The sequence below is a fragment of the Oncorhynchus masou genome, unplaced genomic scaffold, assembly GCF_036934945.1.
Source record: "Oncorhynchus masou masou isolate Uvic2021 unplaced genomic scaffold, UVic_Omas_1.1 unplaced_scaffold_1072, whole genome shotgun sequence".
NCBI classification, from domain to species: Eukaryota; Metazoa; Chordata; class Actinopteri; order Salmoniformes; family Salmonidae; genus Oncorhynchus; species Oncorhynchus masou.
The window spans coordinates 137,498-160,000 of NW_027000430.1; the positions used below are offsets into that span (position 1 = coordinate 137,498).

The following is a 22,503-nucleotide window of genomic DNA, read 5'->3' on the forward strand; positions in this document are numbered from 1 at the left end:
TCCATGTAGTTCAGGTTATCTGCTATCAGGCCAGACAGTGTTTCTATGTAGTTCAGGATATCACAGGCTCCTGTCAGGGGTAGACACTATTAAGGCTCCTTCTACCCCCCATAAGACTGCTGAACAATTAATCAAACGTCCACCTGGACTATTTACATTGACCCGTTATTATTATTATTATTATTATTATGTAATTTTCTTGTGTTCATTTTGGATTTTATTTTTTAAAAATGCATCTTTAGGTTATTTAGTAAATATTTTTCTTAATTGTATTTCTTGAAATGCATTGTTGTCTGTTCTAACTCACTCACACGGCCCGTGCTCCTGCAGTAGATCCCCCTGAACCCGGCTATCTCCAACACACTGTCCAGCTTCCGATACACATAGATCCCCCTGAACCCAGCTTTCAACACACTGTCCAGCTCACACTCTCATACACATAGATCCCCTGAACCCAGCTCACTCTCCAGCCCACTTCCAGCTCACACTCATACACATAGATCCCCCTGAACCCAGCTCACTCTCCAACACACTGTAATCCAGCTTTTGGTCCAGCTCACACTCAAACACATATATTCCCACTCTCCAACTGTCCAGCTCACTGTCTCAACACTGCTTCCACTCACTCTCCACACACTCAGCTCACACTCAAACACGTAGATCCCCCTGAACCCGGCTCACTCTCCAGCCCACTGTCCAGCTCACACTCATACACGTCCCCCTGAACCCAGCCCACTGTCCAGCTCACACTCAAACACATAGATCCCCCTGAACCCAACACACTGTCCAGCTCACACTCCGATACCATAGATCCCCCAGAACCCAACACACTGTCCAGCTCACTCTCATACACATAGATCCCCTGAACCTGTTCACACACCTTGTATGTCATTATAACACACTATTTAGTTCAGTTCTTTGCTCCTCATCACTGTGAGGTATTGCTTGTTTTGTGACACACGTCTTTCAGAGCGCTGTGTTTCCTGTAATGGACGCCTCCCGTGTTTGATAGTTTTTACCTGCCTCACTAACGACGCCTTTCTGCCTATTCCCTGCCTGTACGCCTTTCTCCTGTTATCAACCTATTGCCTGGTCTCCCAGACGATGTTAAAAGTAATTAATTTGCATTTTATTGCATGACATAAGTATTTGATCACCTACCAACCAGTAAGAATTTGTTGCAATTGTTGGACCCTAAATACTGTAAAAACACCAGCAAATCAGCTTCATGTGATTTTTTTTTTTTTTAAATCTGTTGCAAAGTATTTCCCAACACATAATACAGAGAAGTGATTGTATACAAATGAAAGTATGATTTGAAATTGTTTTAGCCAAATATATCTGTTTGGGGTTCTTGCGGTCAACTTGCAGTCTACAAATGATTTGTAATTATGTTCCCGCCCCTGAACATTCACTCATAATATCAGTCCGTGGCTGAATCTAGTTGATGATCCCTGGACTAGGCCCTTGATAAGGTCAGAGCCATAGACAGACAGTCACCCTCCCTCCCACAGTTACCGATGAGAGACCCTCCAGTTTAGAGACAGACACCCACAGTTACCAGAGCCATTCCCACAGTTACCAGAGCCATAGAGACAGACAGACAGACACCCTACAGTTACCTGTTAGGCTGTTAGCCAGTTAGCCTGTTAGCCAGCTCGCCTGTTGGCTATAATCCCTAATGCCTGGAGACACTGATAGAGAAAATGCATCTGACATATGTCCCACACACACACACACACACACACACAGATTGTCCCACAGATTAGCTCATTAGCCTACTGCTCTGAGATAAAGCTGATCAGTGCAGAGTAGCGCATCAGCAGTATTAGATTTTACAGTAACAGGAGATGAGCATCAGCAGTATTAGATATTACAGTAACAGGAGATGAGCATCAGCAGTATTAGATTTTACAGTAACAGGAGATGAGCATCAGCAGTATTAGATATTACAGTAACAGGAGATGAGCATCAGCAGTATTAGATATTACAGTAACAGGAGATGAGCAACAGCAGTATTAGATATTACAGTAACAGGAGATGAGCAACAGCAGTATTAGATATTACAGTAACAGGAGATGAGCAACAGCAGTATTAGATATTACAGTAACAGGAGATGAGCAACAGCAGTATTAGATATTACAGTAACAGGAGATGAGCAACAGCAGTATTAGATATTACAGTAACAGGAGATGAGCATCAGCAGTATTAGATTTTACAGTAACAGGAGATGAGCATCAGCAGTATTAGATATTACAGTAACAGGAGATGAGCATCAGCAGTATTAGATATTACAGTAACAGGAGATGAGCAACAGCAGTATTAGATATTACAGTAACAGGAGATGAGCAACAGCAGTATTAGATATTACAGTAACAGGAGATGAGCATCAGCAGTATTAGATATTACAGTAACAGGAGATGAGCAACAGCAGTATTAGATTTTACAGTAACAGGAGATGAGCAACAGCAGTATTAGATATTACAGTAACAGGAGATGAGCATCAGCAGTATTAGATATTACAGTAACAGGAGATGAGCAACAGCAGTATTAGATATTACTGTAACAGGAGATTAACTGCTGCTGTTTCTGATGATTACAGTAACAGTAGATGAGCTCAGCATCTCTGCCTGTCAGCCAATCCTGGGGATATTAGGGATGGAGGGGTCATGACCTGGACCTCACAACCATCTTAGTATTACTGTAAAGGAGATGAGTTCCAATTAGATATCCTCCAGTCCCCTAGCCTCAAGCCTCTCCTGTAGGCCTAGTCTCCTGTTTCTGATGAGCTACTCCCTAAGCACCTAACCCGCTAGCCTCCTGGGGATATAGGGATGGAGGGGTCATGACCCTGGACCCCCCATCTGGTGTACTGTAAAGCCTCCCAAAGCTCCTCCAGTCCCCTAGCCTCAAGCCTCTCCCTTAGGCCTAGTCTCCTAGCCTGTAGCTACTCCCTAAACACTAACCCGCTAGCCTCTAGCTACTCCCTAACCCTAACCCCCTATCCTCTAGCTACTCCCTACTCCCTAACCCCCTAGCCTCAAGCCTCTCCCTTAGGCCTAGTCTCCTAGCCTGTAGCTACTCCCTAAACCCTAACCCGCTATCCTCTAGCTACTCCCTAACCCTAACCCCCTATCCTCTAGCTAACTCCCTACTCCTAACCCCCTAGCCTCAAGCCTCTCCCTTAGGCTAGTCTCCTAGCCTGTACCTCCCTAAACACTAACCCGCTCCTCTAACCCCCCCCTAGCTTCTAAACCCCCCTATAACCCCCTATCCCCTAGTTACTCCCTACTCCCTAACCCCCTAGCCTCTAACTACTCCCTATCCCCTAAACCCCTATCATCTAGTTACTCCCTAACCCCTAACCCCCTAGCCTCTAGCTGCTCCCTATCCCCTATCCCCCTGATCTGTAGCTGCTCCCTAACCCCTAGCGCCTAGATTCTAACTACTCCCTAAGCCCTATCCTGTAATTTGCATGGTGCCTGCTGTCTGGAGCTGATGTGTGAGAGAGACTGTGCCTGGCTTGGCTTGAATAGAACGACTGAACCACCGAAAGTCGTTTACATGAGGCTGGTGATTGAAGGGTTGATACTCCACTGAAGGTTACTGATGTAATCTACTGTATGTCACACTAGAGCTAGAGAGATCATAGAGTACAGTAGGGTATAGGGGGTATTGAATACAGTAGGGTGTAGGGGGTATAGAGTACAGTAGGGTATAGAATACAGTAGGGTATAGGGGGTATAGAGTACAGTAGGGTATTGAATAGGGTATTGAGGGAATAGAGTACAGTAGGGTATTGAATAGGGTACAGTAGGGTATGGAGAGTATAGAGTACAGTAGGGTATAGGGGGTATAGAGTACAGTAGGATATAGAGTACAGTAGGGTGTAGGGGGTATAAGAGTGCAGTAGGGTATAGGGGGTATAGAGTACAGTAGGGTATAGGGGGTATAGAGTACAGTAGGGTATAGGGGGTATAGAGTACAGTAGGGTATTGAATACAGTAGGGTAGAGGGGGTATAGAGTACAGTAGGGTATAGGGGGTATAGAGTACAGTAGGGTATTGAATACAGTAGGGTATAGGGGGTATAGAGTACAGTAGGGTAGAGGGGGTATAGAGTACAGTAGGGTAGAGGGGGTATAGAGTACAGTAGGGTAGAGGGGGTATAGAGTACAGTAGGGTACAGGGGGTATAGAGTACAATAGGGTATTGAATAGGGTATAGGGAGTATAGAGTACAGTAGGGTAGAGGGGGTATAGAGTACAGTAGGGTAGAGGGGGTATAGAGTACAGTAGGGTATTGAATACAGTAGGGTATAGAGTACAGTAGGGTAGAGGGGGTATAGAGTACAGTAGGGTATAGGGGGTATAGAGTACAGTAGGATATAGAGTACAGTAGGGTATAGGGGGTATTGAGTACAGAAGGGTATTGAATACAGTAGGGTATAGGGGGTATAGAGTACAGTAGGGTATAGGGGGTATAGAGTACAGTAGGGTATTGAATACAGTAGGGTATTGAGTACAGTGGGGTATAGGGGGTATAGAGTACAGTAGGGTATTGAATACAGTAGGGTATAGGGGGTGTAGAGTACAGTGGGGTATAGGGGGTATAGAGTACAGTAGGGTATTGAATACAGTAGGGTATAGGGGGTATAGAGTACAGTAGGGTATTGAGTACAGTAGGGTATAGGGGTATAGAGTACAGTAGGGTATAGGGGGTATAGAGTACAGTAGGGTATTGAATACAGTAGGGTATAGGGGGTATAGAGTACAGTAGGGTATTGAGTACAGTAGGGTATAGGGGGTATAGAGTACAGTAGGGTATTGAGTACAGTAGGGTATTGAGTACAGTAGGGTATAGGGGGTATAGAATACAGTAGGGTATTGAGTACAGTAGGGTAGAGGGGGTATAGAGTACAGTAGGGTAGAGGGGGTATAGAATACAGTAGGGTAGAGGGGGTATAGAGTACAGTAGGGTAGAGGGGGTATAGAATACAGTAGGGTATTGAGTACAGTAGGGTAGAGGGGGTATAGAGTACAGTAGGGTAGAGGGGGTATAGAGTACAGTAGGGTAGAGGGGGTATAGAGTACAGTAGGGTAGAGGGGGTATAGAGTACAGTAGGGTAGAGGGGGTATAGAGTACAGTAGGGTAGAGGGGGTATAGAGTACAGTAGGGTAGAGGGGGTATAGAGTACAGTAGGGTAGAGGGGGTATAGAGTACAGTAGGGTAGAGGGGGTATAGAGTACAGTAGGGTAGAGGGGGTATAGAGTACAGTAGGGTAGAGGGGGTATAGAGTACAGTAGGGTAGAGGGGGTATAGAGTACAGTAGGGTAGAGGGGGTATAGAGTACAGTAGGGTAGAGGGGGTATAGAGTACAGTAGGGTAGAGGGGTATAGAGTACAGTAGGGTAGAGGGGGTATAGAGTACAGTAGGGTAGAGGGGGTATAGAGTACAGTAGGGTAGAGGGGGTATAGAGTACAGTAGGGTAGAGGGGGTATAGAGTACAGTAGGGTAGAGGGGGTATAGAGTACAGTAGGGTAGAGGGGGTATAGAGTACAGTAGGGTAGAGGGGGTATAGAGTACAGTAGGGTATAGAGGGGTATAGAGTACAGTAGGGTAGAGGGGGTATAGAGTACAGTAGGGTAGAGGGGGTATAGAGTACAGTAGGGTAGAGGGGGTATAGAGTACAGTAGGGTATAGGGGGTATAGAGTACAGTAGGGTAGAGGGGGTATAGAGTACAGCAGGGTAGAGGGGGTATAGAGTACAGTAGGGTATAGAGTACAGTAGGGTATTGAATACAGTAGGGTATTGAATACAGTAGGGTATAGGGGGTATAGAGTACAGTAGGGTATAGGGGGTATAGAGTACAGTAGGGTATAGGGGGTATAGAGTACAGTAGGATATAGAGTACAGTAGGGTATAGGGGTATAGAGTACAGTAGGGTATAGGGGGTATAGAGTACAGTAGGGTATAGGGGTATAGAGTACAGTAGGGTATTGAATACAGTAGGGTATTGAGTACAGTAGGGTATAGGGGGAATAGAGTACAGTAGGGTATTGAATACAGTAGGGTATAGGGGGTGTAGAGTACAGTGGGGTATAGGGGGTATAGAGTACAGTAGGGTATTGAATACAGTAGGGTATAGGGGGTATAGAGTACAGTAGGGTATAGGGGGTATAGAGTACAGTAGGGTATTGAATACAGTAGGGTATAGGGGGTATAGAGTACAGTAGGGTATTGAGTACAGTAGGGTATAGGGGGTATAGAGTACAGTAGGGTATTGAATACAGTAGGGTATTGAATACAGTAGGGTATAGGGGGTATAGAGTACAGTAGGGTATTGAGTACAGTAGGGTATAGGGGGTATAGAATACAGTAGGGTATTGAGTACAGTAGGGTATAGGGGGTATAGAGTACAGTAGGGTATAGGGGGTATAGAGTACAGTAGGGTATAGGGGGTATAGAGTACAGTAGGGTATAGGGGGTATAGAGTACAGTAGGGTAGAGGGGGTATAGAGTACAGTAGGGTAGAGGGGGTATAGAGTACAGTAGGGTAGGGGGTATAGAGTACAGTAGGGTATAGGGGGTATAGAGTACAGTAGGGTAGAGGGGGTATAGAGTACAGTAGGGTAGAGGGGGTATAGAGTACAGTAGGGTAGAGGGGGTATAGAGTACAGTAGGGTAGAGGGGGTATAGAGTACAGTAGGGTAGAGGGGGTATAGAGTACAGTAGGGTAGAGGGGGTATAGAGTACAGTAGGGTAGAGGGGGTATAGAGTACAGTAGGGTAGAGGGGGTATAGAGTACAGTAGGGTAGAGGGGTATAGAGTACAGTAGGGTAGAGGGGGTATAGAGTACAGTAGGGTATAGGGGGTATAGAGTACAGTAGGGTAGAGGGGGTATAGAGTACAGTAGGGTAGAGGGGGTATAGAGTACAGTAGGGTAGAGGGGGTATAGAGTACAGTAGGGTAGAGGGGGTATAGAGTACAGTAGGGTAGAGGGGGTATAGAGTACAGTAGGGTGTAGGGGGTATAGAGTACAGTAGGGTGTAGGGGTATAAGAGTGCAGTAGGGTAGAGGGGGTATAAGAGTGCAGTAGGGTGTAGGGGGTATAGAGTACAGTAGGGTATTGAATACAGTAGGGTATAGGGGGTATAGAGTACAGTAGGGTATTGAGTACAGTAGAGTATAGGGGGTATAGAGTACAGTAGGGTATTGAATACAGTAGGGTATTGAATACAGTAGGGTAGGGGGTATAGAGTACAGTAGGGTATTGAATACAGTAGGGTATAGGGGGTATAGAGTACAGTAGGGTATTGAATACAGTAGGGTATAGGGGGTATAGAGTACAGTAGGGTATTGAGTACAGTAGAGTATAGGGGGTATAGAGTACAGTAGGGTATTGAATACAGTAGGGTATTGAATACAGTAGGGTAGGGGTATAGAGTACAGTAGGGTATTGAGTACAGTAGGGTATAGGGGGTATAGAGTACAGTAGGGTATTGAGTACAGTAGGGTATAGGGGGTATAGAATACAGTAGGGTATAGAGTAAAGTAGGGTATAGGGGGTATAGAGTACAGTAGGGTATAGAGTACAGTAGGGTATAGAGTACAGTAGGGTATAGGGGGTATAGAGTACAGTAGGGTATAGGGGGTATAGAGTACAGTAGGGTATAGGGGGTATAGAGTACAGTAGGGTATAGGGGGTATAGAGTACAGTAGGGTATAGGGGGTATAGAGTATAGGGGTATAGGGTATAGGGGTATAGAGTATAGGGGGTATAGAGTATAGGGGGTATAGAGTATAGGGGGTATAGGGTATAGGGGTATAGAGTATAGGGTATAGGGGGTATAGAGTACAGTAGGGTATAGGGGGTATAGAGTACAGTAGGGTATAGGGGGTATAGAGTACAGTAGGGTATAGGGGTATAGAGTATAGGGGGTATAGGGTATAGGGGTATAGAGTATAGGGGGTATAGAGTATAGGGGTATAGGGTATAGGGGTATAGAATATAGGGTATAGGGGGTATAGAGTACAGTAGGGTATAGGGGGTATAGAGTACAGTAGGGTATAGGGGTATAGAGTACAGTAGGGTATAGGGGTATAGAGTACAGTAGGGTATAGGGGGTATAGAGTACAGTAGGGTATAGGGGGTATAGAGTACAGTAGGGTATAGGGGGTATAGAGTATAGGGGGTATAGGGTATAGGGGTATTGAATACAGTAGGGTATTGAATAGTAGGGTATAGGGGGTATAGAGTACAGTAGGGTATTGAATACAGTAGGCTATAGGGGGTATAGAGTACAGTAGGGTATTGAATACAGTAGGCTATAGGGGGTATAGAGTACAGTAGGGTATTGAATACAGTAGGCTATAGGGGGTATAGAGTACAGTAGGGTATTGAATACAGTAGGGTATAGGGGTATAGAGTACAGTAGGGTATTGAATACAGTAGGGTATAGGGGGTATTGAGTACAGTAGGGTATAGGGGGTATAGAGTACAGTAGGGTATAGAGTACAGTAGGGTATAGAGTACAGTAGGGTATAGGGGGTATAGAGTACAGTAGGGTATAGGGGTATAGGGTATAGGGGGTATAGGGTATAGGGGGTATAGAGTATAGGGGTATAGGGTATAGGGGGTATAGAGTATATGGTATAGGGGGTATAGAGTACAGTAGGGTATAGGGGTATAGAGTACAGTAGGGTATAGGGGGTATAGAGTACAGTAGGGTATAGGGGGTATAGACTACAGTAGGGTATAGGGGGTATAGAGTACAGTAGGGTATTGAATACAGTAGGCTATAGGGGGTATAGAGTACAGTAGGGTATTGAATACAGTAGGCTATAGGGGGTATAGAGTACAGTAGGGTATTGAATACAGTAGGCTATAGGGGGTATAGAGTACAGTAGGGTATTGAATACAGTAGGGTATAGGGGGTATAGAGTACAGTAGGGTATTGAATACAGTAGGGTATAGGGGGTATTGAGTACAGTAGGGTATAGGGGGTATAGAGTACAGTAGGGTATAGAGTACAGTAGGGTATAGAGTACAGTAGGGTATAGGGGGTATAGAGTACAGTAGGGTATAGGGGGTATAGGGTATAGGGGGTATAGGGTATAGGGGGTATAGAGTATAGGGGTATAGGGTATAGGGGGTATAGAGTATAGGGTATAGGGGGTATAGAGTACAGTAGGGTATAGGGGGTATAGAGTACAGTAGGGTATAGGGGGTATAGAGTACAGTAGGGTATAGGGGGTATAGAGTACAGTAGGGTATAGGGGGTATAGAGTACAGTAGGGTATAGGGGGTATAGAGTACAGTAGGGTATAGGGGGTATAGAGTACAGTAGGGTATAGGGGGTATAGAGTACAGTAGGGTATAGGGGGTATAGAGTACAGTAGGGTATAGGGGGTACAGAGTACAGTAGGGTATAGGGGGTACAGAGTACAGTAGGGTACAGGGGGTACAGAGTACAGTAGGGTGTTTAGTGTAGAACTGTTACATGGCTACTAAATGGAGTCAACAGGCACATCGATTAAGTATTTACCATTAAAAATTTTTAAAACATTTCATATTCCAATGCTGTGGTATGCATGGTGTGGTTCTCACCAGACCAGTGAGACTATAGGCTAAACTCCATTATGGAGAAGTTGTGTTCTGGGTTTTGGTTGTGTAAATTCTTCTAGAGGACAGCATGTAAATGTACAAAACGACTAAACAAAAGAGGTCAGGGTAACTTTAGAGAGCGACGTGTCACCCAGCACTGCTATCCTGTTTCCTCATATTCCTGGAAACACACAGCCACTCCTTCACGAGGGACAACCCACATCCCCCCCCTTCACGAGGGACAACCCACATCCCCCCTTCACGAGGGACAACCCACATCCCCCTGCCTCCCCTCACGCAAACCCCCGACCACACATCACTGCAGTGGGGATAACACCCATCCCCTATAGACTCTATTCCCCTGGAGCTGAGCCAAACGCTCACTGCACAGTGAACCCAGACCCGATCCTGTACCATACATACCCAACCCCCTATCCTGCAACGCCAGTCCTATATCCACCATACACCCAGCCCTTATCCGCTCAGTGGCTACGTGGGACCTACAGTAAGTGAGCCCCATGCAGGGAGAGGGAACTGGGTGAATATGAGCAGTGGTTTTAAAATACTTAAGTAAAAAATATTTTAAAGTACTACTTAAGTAGTTTTTTGAGGTATCTGTACTTTACTATATATATATTTTCGACTACTTTTACTTCACTACATTCCTAAAGAGAAAAAAAAATGTACTTGTTTACTTCATACTTCATACATTTTCCCTGAAAAACACCAAAAGAATGGACAGGAAAATGGTCCAATTCACGCAATTATCAAGAGAACATCCCTGGTCATCCCTACTTCCTCTGATCTGGAGGACTCACTAAACAGAGAACATCCCTGGTCAGCCCTACTGCCTCTGATCTGGAGGACTCACTAAACAGAGAACATCCCTGGTCATCCCTACTGCCTCTGATCTGGAGGACTCACTAAACAGAGAACATCCCTGGTCATCCTTACTAGCCTCTGATCTGGTAGGACTCACTAAACAGAGAATATCCCTGGTCATCCCTACTGCCTCTGATCTGGAGGACTCACTAAACAGAGAACATCCCTGGTCATCTACTGCCTCTGATCTGGAGGACTCACTAAACAGAGAACATCCCTGGTCATCCCTACTGCCTCTGATCTGGAGGACTCACTAAACAGAGAACATCCCTGGTCATCCCTACTTCCTCTGATCTGGAGGACTCACTAAACAGAGAACATCCCTTGTCATCCCTACTGCCTCTGATCTGGAGGACTCACTAAACAGAGAACATCCCTGGTCCATCCCAACTGCCTCTGATCTGGAGGGCTCACTAAACAGAGAACATCCCTGGTCATCCCTACTGCCTCTGATCTAGCGGACTCACTAAACAGAGAACATTCCTGGTCCATCCCAACTGCCTCTGATCTGGAGGGCTCACTAAACAGAGAACATCCCTGGTCATCCCTACTGCCTCTGATCTAGCGGACTCACTAAACACACATGCTTTGTTTGTAAATGATGTCTGAATGTTGGAGTGTTTCCCTGTCTATCCGTTATTAAATAATAATAATAATAATAATAATAATTGTTCCTTCTGGTTTTCTTAATATAAGGAATTTGTTATTGTTTAATACTTTAACTTTTGATACTAAAGTATATTTTAGCAAAAAAAAAAATTACTTTTGATAATTATATTTAAAAACCCAAATACTTTTAGACTTTTACTAAAAGTTGTATTTTCACTGGTTGACTTTTACTTGAGTCATTTTCGTATTAATGTATTAATGTATATTTACATGACTTTTTCCACCTCTGAATAGGAGAATAATTATTGCCCGTGATGTTGTCGAAACAGGAGCAAAAGAAAACAAAGACCGGGATGTGTGTAGTGCACTGCATTTGGGAATAGTGTGTCTTTTGGGACACACATACGATATAGTCACTGATATGCAACTACATTTATTTATTTATTTAAGGGGTGGGGGGGGGTCGGCTTAATATAGAGGAAAGATTGTTGCTTCCATCAATGTAATTGTCTGTATCATTTCCAATCACCCATATCTTTTTGGGGGTAAATATATATATCCATATACATACATGCATGCATACATATACACATATATACATGCCTATACCTGTATATACACATATATACCTACACATACCTATATAGACATACATACACATACACACATATATACCTACACATACACATATCTATATAGACACATACCTATACAGGCATACATATACACATACACTAGTGGTTAGAACATTGGACTAGTAACCGAAAGGTTGCAAGTTCAAATCCCCGAGCTGACAAGGTACAAAATCTGTTGTTCTGCCCCTGAACAGGCAGTTAACCCACTGTTCCTAGGCCGTCATTGAAAATAAGGATTTGTTCTTAACTGACTTGCCTAGTAAAATAAAGGTAAAAAATATATATATATATATACATACCTATATATTCACATATATACCTACACATACCTATATAGACATAAATATACACATATCTTGGTTTACATTTGGTTATCTTGTTTTACATTTGGTTACCTTGTTATCTTGTTTTAGATTTGGTTACCTTGTTATCTTGTTATCTTGTTTTACATTTGGTTACCTTGTTATCTTGTTTTACATTTGGTTACCTTGTTATCTTGTTTTACATTTGGTTACCTTGTTATCTTGTTTTACATGTGGTTACCTTGTTATCTTGTTTTACATTTGGTTACCTTGTTATCTTGTTTTACATTTGGTTACCTTGTTATCTTGTTTTACATGTGGTTACCTTGTTACCTTGTTATCTTGTTTTACATGTGGTTATCTTGTTATCTTGTTTTACATTTGGTTACCTTGTAATCTTGTTCTACATTTGGTTACCTTGTTATCTTGTTTTACATTTGGTTACCTTGTTTTACATTTTGTTATCTTGTTGTCTTGTTATCTTGTTTTACATTTGGTTACCTTGTTATCTTGTTTTACATTTGGTTACCTTGTTATCTTGTTTTACATTTGGTTATCTTGTTCTACATTTGGTTACCTTGTTATCTTGTTCTACATGTGGTTACCTTGTTATCTTGTTTTAAATTTGGTTATCTTGTTGTTAATAGTCCCACCCTTCGGCTCCATTCAACCCCCCCCCCCCCAACAGCAGCTACATTTTCTTTCACATGAAATCTATTATAGGCTACCATATTATTTAAATCAGAATAGTACAGAACAGAATCTGGCAGAACAGAAAATAATAGACTCGATCTGTATTGGGACGGCAGGGAGCCTAGTTGTTAGTGTTGGGCAAGTAACTGAAAGGTTGCTGGATCAAATCCCCCGAGCTGACAAGGTAAACATATGTCGTTCTGCCCCCTGAATAAGGCAGTTAACCCACTGTTCCCTGGTAGGCTGGTCATTGTAAATAAGAAATTGCTCGTTAACTGACTTGCCTAGTTAAATAAAGGTTATCATGCTGCATAGGCTGACCGAACTCTGCAGAAGAGTGATTCAACTTTTTTAACTCCCCTCTCTTTCAGTTAGTTAATATGAATAGATTACTAATATAAAAATCACATCAACGGGAGAGTTAGGGCTTCTATCAGAGAGTGAAGTCACATCAAGAGGAGAAGTATCTTAGTAGGAAGGCTGGTTGTAAAAATAGCAGAATGTGACGTTGGTTGCCGACGCTTCTCTCTCGCTCCATGCCAGTCGGGTGGGCGGGTCATTCTTATTCGCAAGAGAAAGAATACACGCAAAAATTATTTATTTGTTTGCCTCGTCGCGCGTTAAAGTTTAAAATCAGTGGGCTTTAATAAAATCCTGAAATAAAATATACATAAATAACATACATAATACGACATGAAATTACGGTGTAAACTGTGAAGTCATGCGTTGTCCTCCGCCTCGTATAAACTCGTGTGCGTGCTAGTCAGCAGACGCTGTTTTCAACCGCGCCCACTCTTGAACTCGTCGACACCGGCGTGCATGTTGCACGGTGGTGCACGAACTCAGGAACAAAACAACCCCCAGACCCAGAAAAACTGTTCCCGCTTCCGTGACTACACTGCCTTGTCTACAACTCTATGAACTCATATGTAGGTTATCACATTGTAGAAGGGGGCCTCTCTATTCATGTTCTACTTAAAAAATAAAAAAAATAAAAAAAAAATATATATATAACCTCAAAGAAAATAAGAGTATATAAATTGCTGCCTCAATGTATTTTTCTCAGCCTTGTAGCTATATTTTCATGTGCACCTATGCAGCATCCATAAAAGTATTCAAAACAAATGGTATAATGGTACAGACACCAAGAAATCTGACTGCCAGATTGGTAGGCTACTTAACACTGTAGTAGGCCATTCTCCACCTGACTGCCACATAGGTAGGCTACTTAACACTGTTGTAGGCCGTTCTCCACCAAGAAATCTGACTGCCAGATTGGTAGGCTACTTAACACTGTAGGAGGCCGTTCTCCACCAAGAAATCTGACTGCCACATAGGTCGGCTACTTAACACTGTAGGAGGCCGTTCTCCACCAAGAAATCTGACTGCCAGATTGGTAGACGACTTAACACTGTAGGAGGCCGTTCTCCACCAAGAAATCTGACTGCCAGATTGGTCGGCTACTTAACACTGTAGGAGGCCGTTCTCCACCAAGAAATCTGACTGCCAGATTGGTCGGCTACTTAACACTGTAGGAGGCCGTTCTCCACCAAGAAATCTGACTGCCAGATTGGTAGGCTACTTAACACTGTAGGAGGCCGTTCTCCACCAAGAAATCTGACTGCTAGATTGGTAGGCTACTTAACACTGTAGGAGGCCATCCTCCCCGAGAAATCTGACTGCCAGATTGGTGCATTCAGGCTACTTAAACACTGTAGGAGGCCTTTCTCTGATTCAGAAGGGTTGGGTTGAATACAGAAGACACATTTCAGTTGAACTCATTCAGTTAAACAACTAACTAGGTATCCCCTTTCCCATTCCTTCTCTTGGTACTTAGCCCTGTGGGAGGCCATTCCTTCTCTTGGTACTAAGCCCTGTGGGAGGCCATTCCTTCTCTTGGTACTTAGCCCTGTGGGAGGCCATTCCTTCTCTTGGTACCTAGCACCGTAAGAGGCCATTCCTTCTCTTGGTACTTAGCACCGTAAGAGGCCATTCCTTCTCTTGGTACTTAGCCCTGTGGGAGGCCATTCCTTCTCTTGGTACTTAGCCCTGTGGGAGGCCATTCCTTCTCTTGGTACTTAGCCCTGTGGGAGGCCATTCCTTCTCTTGGTACTTAGCCCTGTGGGAGGCCATTCCTTCTCTTGGTACTTAGCACCGTAAGAGGCCATTCCTTCTCTTGGTACTTAGCACCGTAAGAGGCCATTCCTTCTCTTGGTACTAAGCCCTGTGGGAGGCCATTCCTTCTCTTGGTACTTAGCCCTGTGGTAGGCCATTCCTTCTCTTGGTACTTAGCACCGTAAGAGGCCATTCCTTCTCTTGGTACTTAGCCCTGTGGGAGGCCATTCCTTCTCTTGGTACTTAGCCCTGTGGGAGGCCATTCCTTCTCTTGGTACTAAGCCCTATGGGAGGCCATTCCTTCTCTTGGTACTTAGCCCTGTGGGAGGCCATTCCTTCTCTTGGTACTTAGCACCGTAAGAGGCCATTCCTTCTCTTGGTACTTAGCACCGTAGGTTGAGGTTCCTTCTTTCGCTAGAACAAAAGATGCCCCTGCTATGGACACTCATAGAAAAATGGTTCTTCTGCTCTCCCCATAGGATTACCCATTTTGGTTCCAGATAGAACTCTTTGGGTTCAATCTAGAACCCTTTCCACGGAGGGTTCTACATGGAACCCAAAAGAGTTCTATCTGGAACCAAAATGGGTTCTTTCAAGGGTTATTCTATGGGGACAGCTGAAGAACCATTTTAGGTATTCTCGAGAAGACTTTACATCTAGCTAAGGAGTTTTGTAGATGAAGAATATATATTGATTTTTAAGTTCAGTTTAATAGTGGGTACCTGCTCATTAGTTAGCTAACTAGCTAGCCTAACATTAGCTTGCTAACTGAGCCAGGCATTCACACAAACTTAATATAAACGAATGGAGCGGTAAGTTCAGCACAATGCACACAACACATTTCAGTTGAATGCCTTCAGTTGTTGTACAACTGACTCGGTATCCTCCTTTCCCTAAACGTTTTACCAAACTATCTGCTGTATCCAGCAAGATGAAGAAATAACTTAATTCAGTCTCCATTATCCCATAGTGCCAGTTCGCTTACTAGCTAACCTTAACTAAACAGTTAGCATCGCCAGTTAGCACCGCATAACCATTTAGCACAGCATAGCCATTTAGCACAGCATAGCCATTTAGCACAGCATAGCCATTTAGCACAGCGTAGCCATTTAGCACAGCATAACCATTTAGTACAGCCATTTAGCACAGCATAGCCATTTAGCACAGCATAACCATTTAGTACAGCCATTTAGCACAGCATAGCCATTTAGCACAGCGTAGCCATTTAGCACAGCATGATCATTTATCACAGCGTAGCCATTTAGCACAGCGTAGCCCTTTAGCACAGCGTAGCCATTTAGCACAGCATAACCATTTAGTACAGCCATTTAGCACAGCATAGCCATTTAGCACCGCATAGCCATTTAGCACAGCATAACCATTTAGCACAGCGTAGCCATTTAGCACAGCATGATCATTTATCACAACGTAGCCATTTAGCACAGCGTAGCCATTTAGCACAGCGTAGCCATTTAGCACAGCATGATCATTTATCACAACGTAGCCATTTAGCACAGCGTAGCCATTTAGCACAGCATAGCCATTTAGCACAGCATAGCCATTTAGCACTGCATAGCCATTTAGCACAGCATAGCCATTTAGCACAGCATAGCCATTTAGCGCTGCATAGCTAGCTACTCCACCGACTCTGGACAGGCAGCTGCTTCATTCAAAATCAAATCCATTGTGTTTTAACAAGGGCTTACCACAAATCCTAGCTAGCTAGAAACAACATTAGCTCAGCTTGCTATTTAGCGTACATTATCTTGGGAGTATTTCAACCAGGCAAATCGGAGGTAAAACTGTTCTATGTGAACAACTTAAAAGTTAACTGCTGACACCCTGAGCAGAGGTGCTAAGTACCAAATAACCCTTTTTAGGTTCTAGATTAGCACCTTTTTGTTTGTCCTACTTGACTATTTCACAAAACACGCTGTACCTCCAAGTGTATATACCTAATTCACACAGGATTTATGGAATGTTGCCTGTAATTAAAATTTAAAGGTAAATGTTGATATGATCCCCTGTGAAAACAGTCCCATTTTATACCTCCTGTGCGCATGCCGGCACCGAGAGTAGTAAGGTTACACATATATGGACGGATGAATATTACACTGTGACAAAGAAATCCATTATTCATTTGTAGGGCAGGTCCTAAGAAACATTATAAAAACAAAAACATTTATTGTCAAAAGAATATGATATGTTGAGTTGAATGATGCTACTGGTCTGTGCAGTCTAAAGGCTACATGGCTGTGCAGTGTAAAGACTACATGGCTGTGCAGTCTAAAGGCTACGTGGCTGTGCAGTCTAAAGGCTACGTGGCTGTGCAGTCTAAAGGCTACGTGGCTGTGCAGTCTAAAGGCTACTGGGCTGTGCAGTCTAAAGGCTACTGGGCTGTGCAGTCTAAAGGCTACTGGGCTGTGCAGTCTAAAGGCTACATGGCTGTGCAGTCTAAAGGCTACGTGGCTGTGCAGTCTAAAGGCTACGTGGCTGTGCAGTCTAAAGGCTACATGGCTGTGCAGTCTAAAGGCTACATGGCTGTGCAGTCTAAAGGCTACATGGCTGTGCAGTCTAAAGGCTACATGGCTGTGCAGTCTAAAGGCTACTGGGCTGTGCAGTCTAAAGGCTACATGGCTGTGCAGTCTAAAGGCTACATGGCTGTGCCATGCAAATCAAATCAACCGTTTTTATTTAGTTAACTAAACAGACGACACGGTTTGAGTGCCTTCGGAAAGTATTCAGGCCCCTTGACTATTTCCACATTTTGTTACGTTACAGCCTTATTCTAAAATTGATTAAATAAAAAAAATGTCCTCAGCAATCTACACACAATACCCCATAATGACAAAGCGAAAACAGGTTTTTAGACATTTTTGCAAATGTATTAAAAATATAAAACAGAAATACCTTATTTACATAAGTATTCAGACCCTTTGCTATGAGACTCGAAATTTAGCTTAAGTGCATCATGTTTTCCTTGACCATCCTTTAGATGTTTCTACTGGATAACTTGATTGGAGTCCACCTGTGGTAAATTGATTTAATTGGACATGATTTGGAAAGGCACACACCTGTCTATATAAGGTCCCACAGCTGACAGTGCATGTCATAGCGAAAACCAAGTCATGAGTTTGAAGGAATAGAGCTCCGAGACAGGATTGTGTCGAGGCACAGATCTGGGGAAGGGTAACAAAACATTCTGCAGCATTGAAGGTCCCCAAGAACACAGTGGCCTCCATCATTCTTAAATGGAAGAAGTTTGGAACCACCAAGACTCTTCCTAGAGCTGGCCGCCCAGCCAAACTGACCAATCGGGGGAGAAGGGACTTGATCAGGGAGGTGACCAAGAACCCGATGGTCACTCTGACAGAGCTCCAGAGTTCCTCTGTGGAGATGGGAGAAACATCCAGAAGGACAACCATCTCTGCAGCACTCCACCAATCAGGCCAATATGATAGAGTGGCCAGACGGAAGCCATTCCTCAGTAAAAAGGCACATGACGACAGCCCGCTTGGAGTTTTGACATAAGGCACCCGCAGGAAAAACCTGGCACCATCCCTACGGTGAAGCATGGTGGTGGGAACATCATGCTGTGGGGATGTTTTTCAGCGGCATGGACTGGGAGACTAGTCAGGATCGAGGCAAAGATGAACGGAGCAAAGTACAGAGAGATCCTTGATGAAAACCTGTTCCAGAGCGCTCATGACTTCGGGCGAAGGTTCACCTTCCAACAGGACAACGATCCTAAGCACACAGCCAAGACAACGCAGGAGTGGCTTTAGGACAAGTCTCTGAATGTCCTTGAGTGGCCCAGCCAGAGCCTGGACTTGAACCCGATTGAACATCTCTGAAGAGGCCTGAAAATAGCTGTGCAGTGACTCTCCCCATCCAACCTGACAGAGCTTGAGAGGATCCGCAGAGAAGAATGGGAGAAACGTTGCCAGGCACGAGGTGGGAATGATGGTCTCGGGATCTGGGGTAATAGCCGTGGGGCTATAACGGTGAGACAGTGCATCCGGCTTGACATTCTTGGTTCCCGGCCGATATGAGAGGGAGAAGTTGAACCGTGTGAACAGCAGGGCCCATTTGGCTTGCTTGAAGTTGAGGCGTTTGGCGAAGCGGAGATACTTCAGATTTTTGTGGTCGGTCCATACGATGAACGGATGTTCCGCTCCTTCCGGCCAGTGCCTCCATTCCTCCACCTCCATCTTCACTGCGAGAAGCTCACGATTTCCCACATCGTAGTTTTTCTCCGTGGTGTTGATGCGATGGGAGAAGAAGGCGCAGGGATTTAGCTTCAGGTCCAGGGCAGAACGCTGGGACAGGACCTCCCCCACTTCTACATCTAACGATGTCTGCCTCCCAGACTGTTTAACGCCCGGTGGTCGTGGTATTCAGCCAACGTTTGGACCCCCTCCATAAGGCCAGGATGCAGTTCCTCGTGCCTCCCGACGGCGGCTCCTTGGGAGGAGATGGCGTCGCGCAGCCCGGGTCTGCTGGGTCAGTCATAATCAGTTCGTCCTATCGGGGATCAAGGTAAGACCCAGATGTAGACCGTGTTGAAGTAACAATGTTTATTACAGCAACAGGGGCAAAGGTACAGGACGGGCAGGCAGGCTCAGGGTCAGGGTCAGGCAGAGGTCGGTGACCCAGAGGTGGGGCAGAGGTACAGGAAGGCAGACTGGGTCAGGGTCAGGGTCAGGGTCAGGCAGAGTTTGGTGATCCAGAGGTGGGGCAAAGGTACAGGACGGCAGACAGGCTCAGGGTCAGGGTTAGGGTCAGGCAGAGGTCGTGACCCAGAGGTGGGGCAAAGGTACAGGACGGCAGACAGGCTCAGGGTCAGGGTTAGGGTCAGGCAGAGTGGTCAGGAGGGAGGGCTCAGTGTCAGGAGAGGTAAGGGTTTTAAACCAGAAGGACGAAAAAGAGGAGGGAGGGCTCAGTGTCAGGGTCAGGGTCAGGGTCAGGGTCAGGGTCAGGGGCAGGCAGAGTGGTCAGGAGGGAGGGGCTCAGTGTCAGGAGAGGTAAGGGTTTTAAACCAGAAGGACGAGAAAAGAGGAGGGAGGGCTCAGTGTCAGGGTCAGGGGCAGGCAGAGTGGTCAGGAGGGAGGGCTCAGTGTCAGGAGAGGTAAGGGTTTTAAACCAGAAGGACGAGAAAAGAGGAGGGAGGGCTCAGTGTCAGGGTCAGGGGCAGGCAGAGTGGTCAGGAGGGAGGGCTCAGTGTCAGGGTCAGGGTCAGGGGCAGGCAGAGTGGTCAGGAGGGAGGGCTCAGTGTCAGGGTCAGGGGCAGGCAGAGTGGTCAGGAGGGAGGGCTCAGTGTCAGGAGAGGTAAGGGTTTTAAACCAGAAGGACGAGAAAAGAGATACTGGGGAGAAGCAGGAGCTGATACAAAAACACGCTGGTTGACTTGACAAACAAGACGAACTGGCAACAGACAAGCAGAGAACACCGGTATAAGTACACAGGGGGCAATGGGGGAAGATGGGCGACACCTGGAGGGGGGGAGACAATCACAAAGACGGGGGAAACAGATCAAGGTGCGACAAAAACTATCACATTTACATTTTACATTTAAGTCATTTAGCAGACGCTCTTTAGTCACCTCAGTAGTGCTCTCTCGTTTCCTTCTCTCGTTCTCTCTCTCTCTCTCTGTCTCTCACTCACTCTCTCTCACATACACACACACACACACACACACACACACACACACACACACACACACACACACACACACACACACACACACACACCTCATTAGTTATCTTAGTGTATAAGTTCATGAGACATGTGAATAGCCAGTGGCTGGAGGCCCCTGGAGGCCCCTTGTCCCCAGCATCAGGTTGAGTTAGTTCTAAGCTCTGCTTCACATTGTGTGACTGAATGGAGGCTGTCAAGGTCGTCTCTCCTCACTGGCCCCCCTCACACAGACCCCCAGTCAGAGCACCACCGCTGGGGCCCCCTCACACAGACCCCCAGTCAGAGCACCACCGCTGGGGCCCCCTCACACAGACCCCCAGTCAGAGCACCACCGCTGGGGCCCCCTCACACAAATCCCCAGTAAGAGCACCACCGCTGGGGCCCCCTCACACAGATCCCCAGTCAGAGCACCACCGCTGGGGCCCCTCACACAAATCCCCAGTCAGAGCACCACCGCTGGGGCCCCCTCACACAGACCCCCAGTCAGAGCACCACCGCTGGGGCCCCACAATAGAGACACTGCCCCCAGTCAGAGCACCACCGCTGGGGCCCCCTCACACAAATCGCCAGTCAGAGCACGACCGCTGGGGCCCCCTCACACAGACCCCCAGTCAGAGCACCACCGCTGGGGCCCCCTCACACAAATCCCCAGTCAGAGCACCACCGCTGGGGCCCCGCTCACACAGATCCCCAGGCAGCGCACCACCGCTGGGGCCCCCTCACACAAATCCCCAGTCAGAGCACCACCGCTGGGGCCCCCTCACACAAATCCCCAGTCAGAGCACCACCGCTGGGGCCCCACACACAGACCCCCAGTCAGAGCACCACCGCTGGGGCCCCCTCACACAAATCCCCAGTCAGAGCACCACCGCTGGGGCCCCCTCACACAGATCCCCAGTCAGAGCACCACCGCTGGGGCCCCCACTCACACAAATCTCCAATCAGTGGGACCCCACAATAGAGACACTGCCTCCAGTCAGAGCACCACCGCTGGAGCCCCACAATAGAGACACTGCTCCCAGTCAGAGCACCACCGCTGGGGCCCCACAATAGAGACACTGCTCCCAGTCAGAGCACCACCGCTGGGGCCCCACAATAGAGACACTGCTCCCAGGCGGAGCACCACCACTGGGGCCCCACAATAGAGACACTGCTCCCAGGCGGAGCACCACCACTGGGGCCCCACAATAGAGACACTGCTCCCAGGCGGAGCACCACCGCTGGGGCCCCACAATAGAGACACTGCTCCCAGGCGGAGCACCACCGCTGGGGCCCCACAATAGAGACACTGCTCCCAGGCAGAGCACCACCGCTGGGGCCCCACAATAGCGACACTGCTCCCAGGCAGAGCACCACCGCTGGGGCCCCACAATAGAGACACTGCTCCCAGTCAGAGCACCACCGCTGGGGCCCCACAATAGAGACACTGCTCCCAGTCAGAGCACCACCGCTGGGGCCCCACAATAGAGACACGGCCTCCAGTCAGAGCACCACCGCTGGGGCCCCACAATAGAGACACGGCCTCCAGTCAGAGCACCACCGCTGGGGCCCCACAATAGAGACACTGCTCCCAGGCAGAGCACCACCGCTGGGGCCCCACAATAGAGACACTGCTCCCAGTCGGACCACCACCGCTGGGGCCCCACAATAGAGACACTGCTCCCAGGCAGACCACCACCGCTGGGGCCCCACAATAGAGACACTGCCTTTGGGTAAAGTGTGGCAATAACAACACTGAATCCGGCACGGAATGGTTTGTTCTGGGTGGAAGAATTGTATGGATAGAGAGGAGTTAAACTGTGTGTGTGTGTGTGTGTGTGTGTGTGTGTGTGTGTGTGTGTGTGTGTGTGTGTGTGTGTGTGTGTGTGTGTGTGTGTGTGTGTGTGTGTGTGTGTGTGTGTGTATATATGAATTGAACCGATGGTCTGGGAACAATGCAGGGATTACCTGTATGTATCACCTC

General features: G+C 46.4%; 1 protein-coding gene across 1 annotated transcript; it reads left to right on the forward strand.

Annotated features, from left to right (window-relative positions):
* Window positions 1-20,723: 20,723 nt before the first annotated feature.
* Window positions 20,724-21,593, forward strand: LOC135529001 (uncharacterized). Its single transcript, XM_064957961.1, has one exon. It carries the CDS (start codon window positions 20,724-20,726, stop codon window positions 21,591-21,593), a length of 870 nt encoding a protein of 289 aa, XP_064814033.1.
* The last annotated feature ends 910 nt before the right edge of the window (window positions 21,594-22,503 follow it).

Excerpts from the sequence above, each read along its gene's own strand:
- LOC135529001 (XM_064957961.1), top strand. The coding sequence starts at position 20,724 with ATGGAGGCTGTCAAGGTCGTCTCTCCTCACTGGCCCCCCTCACACAGA.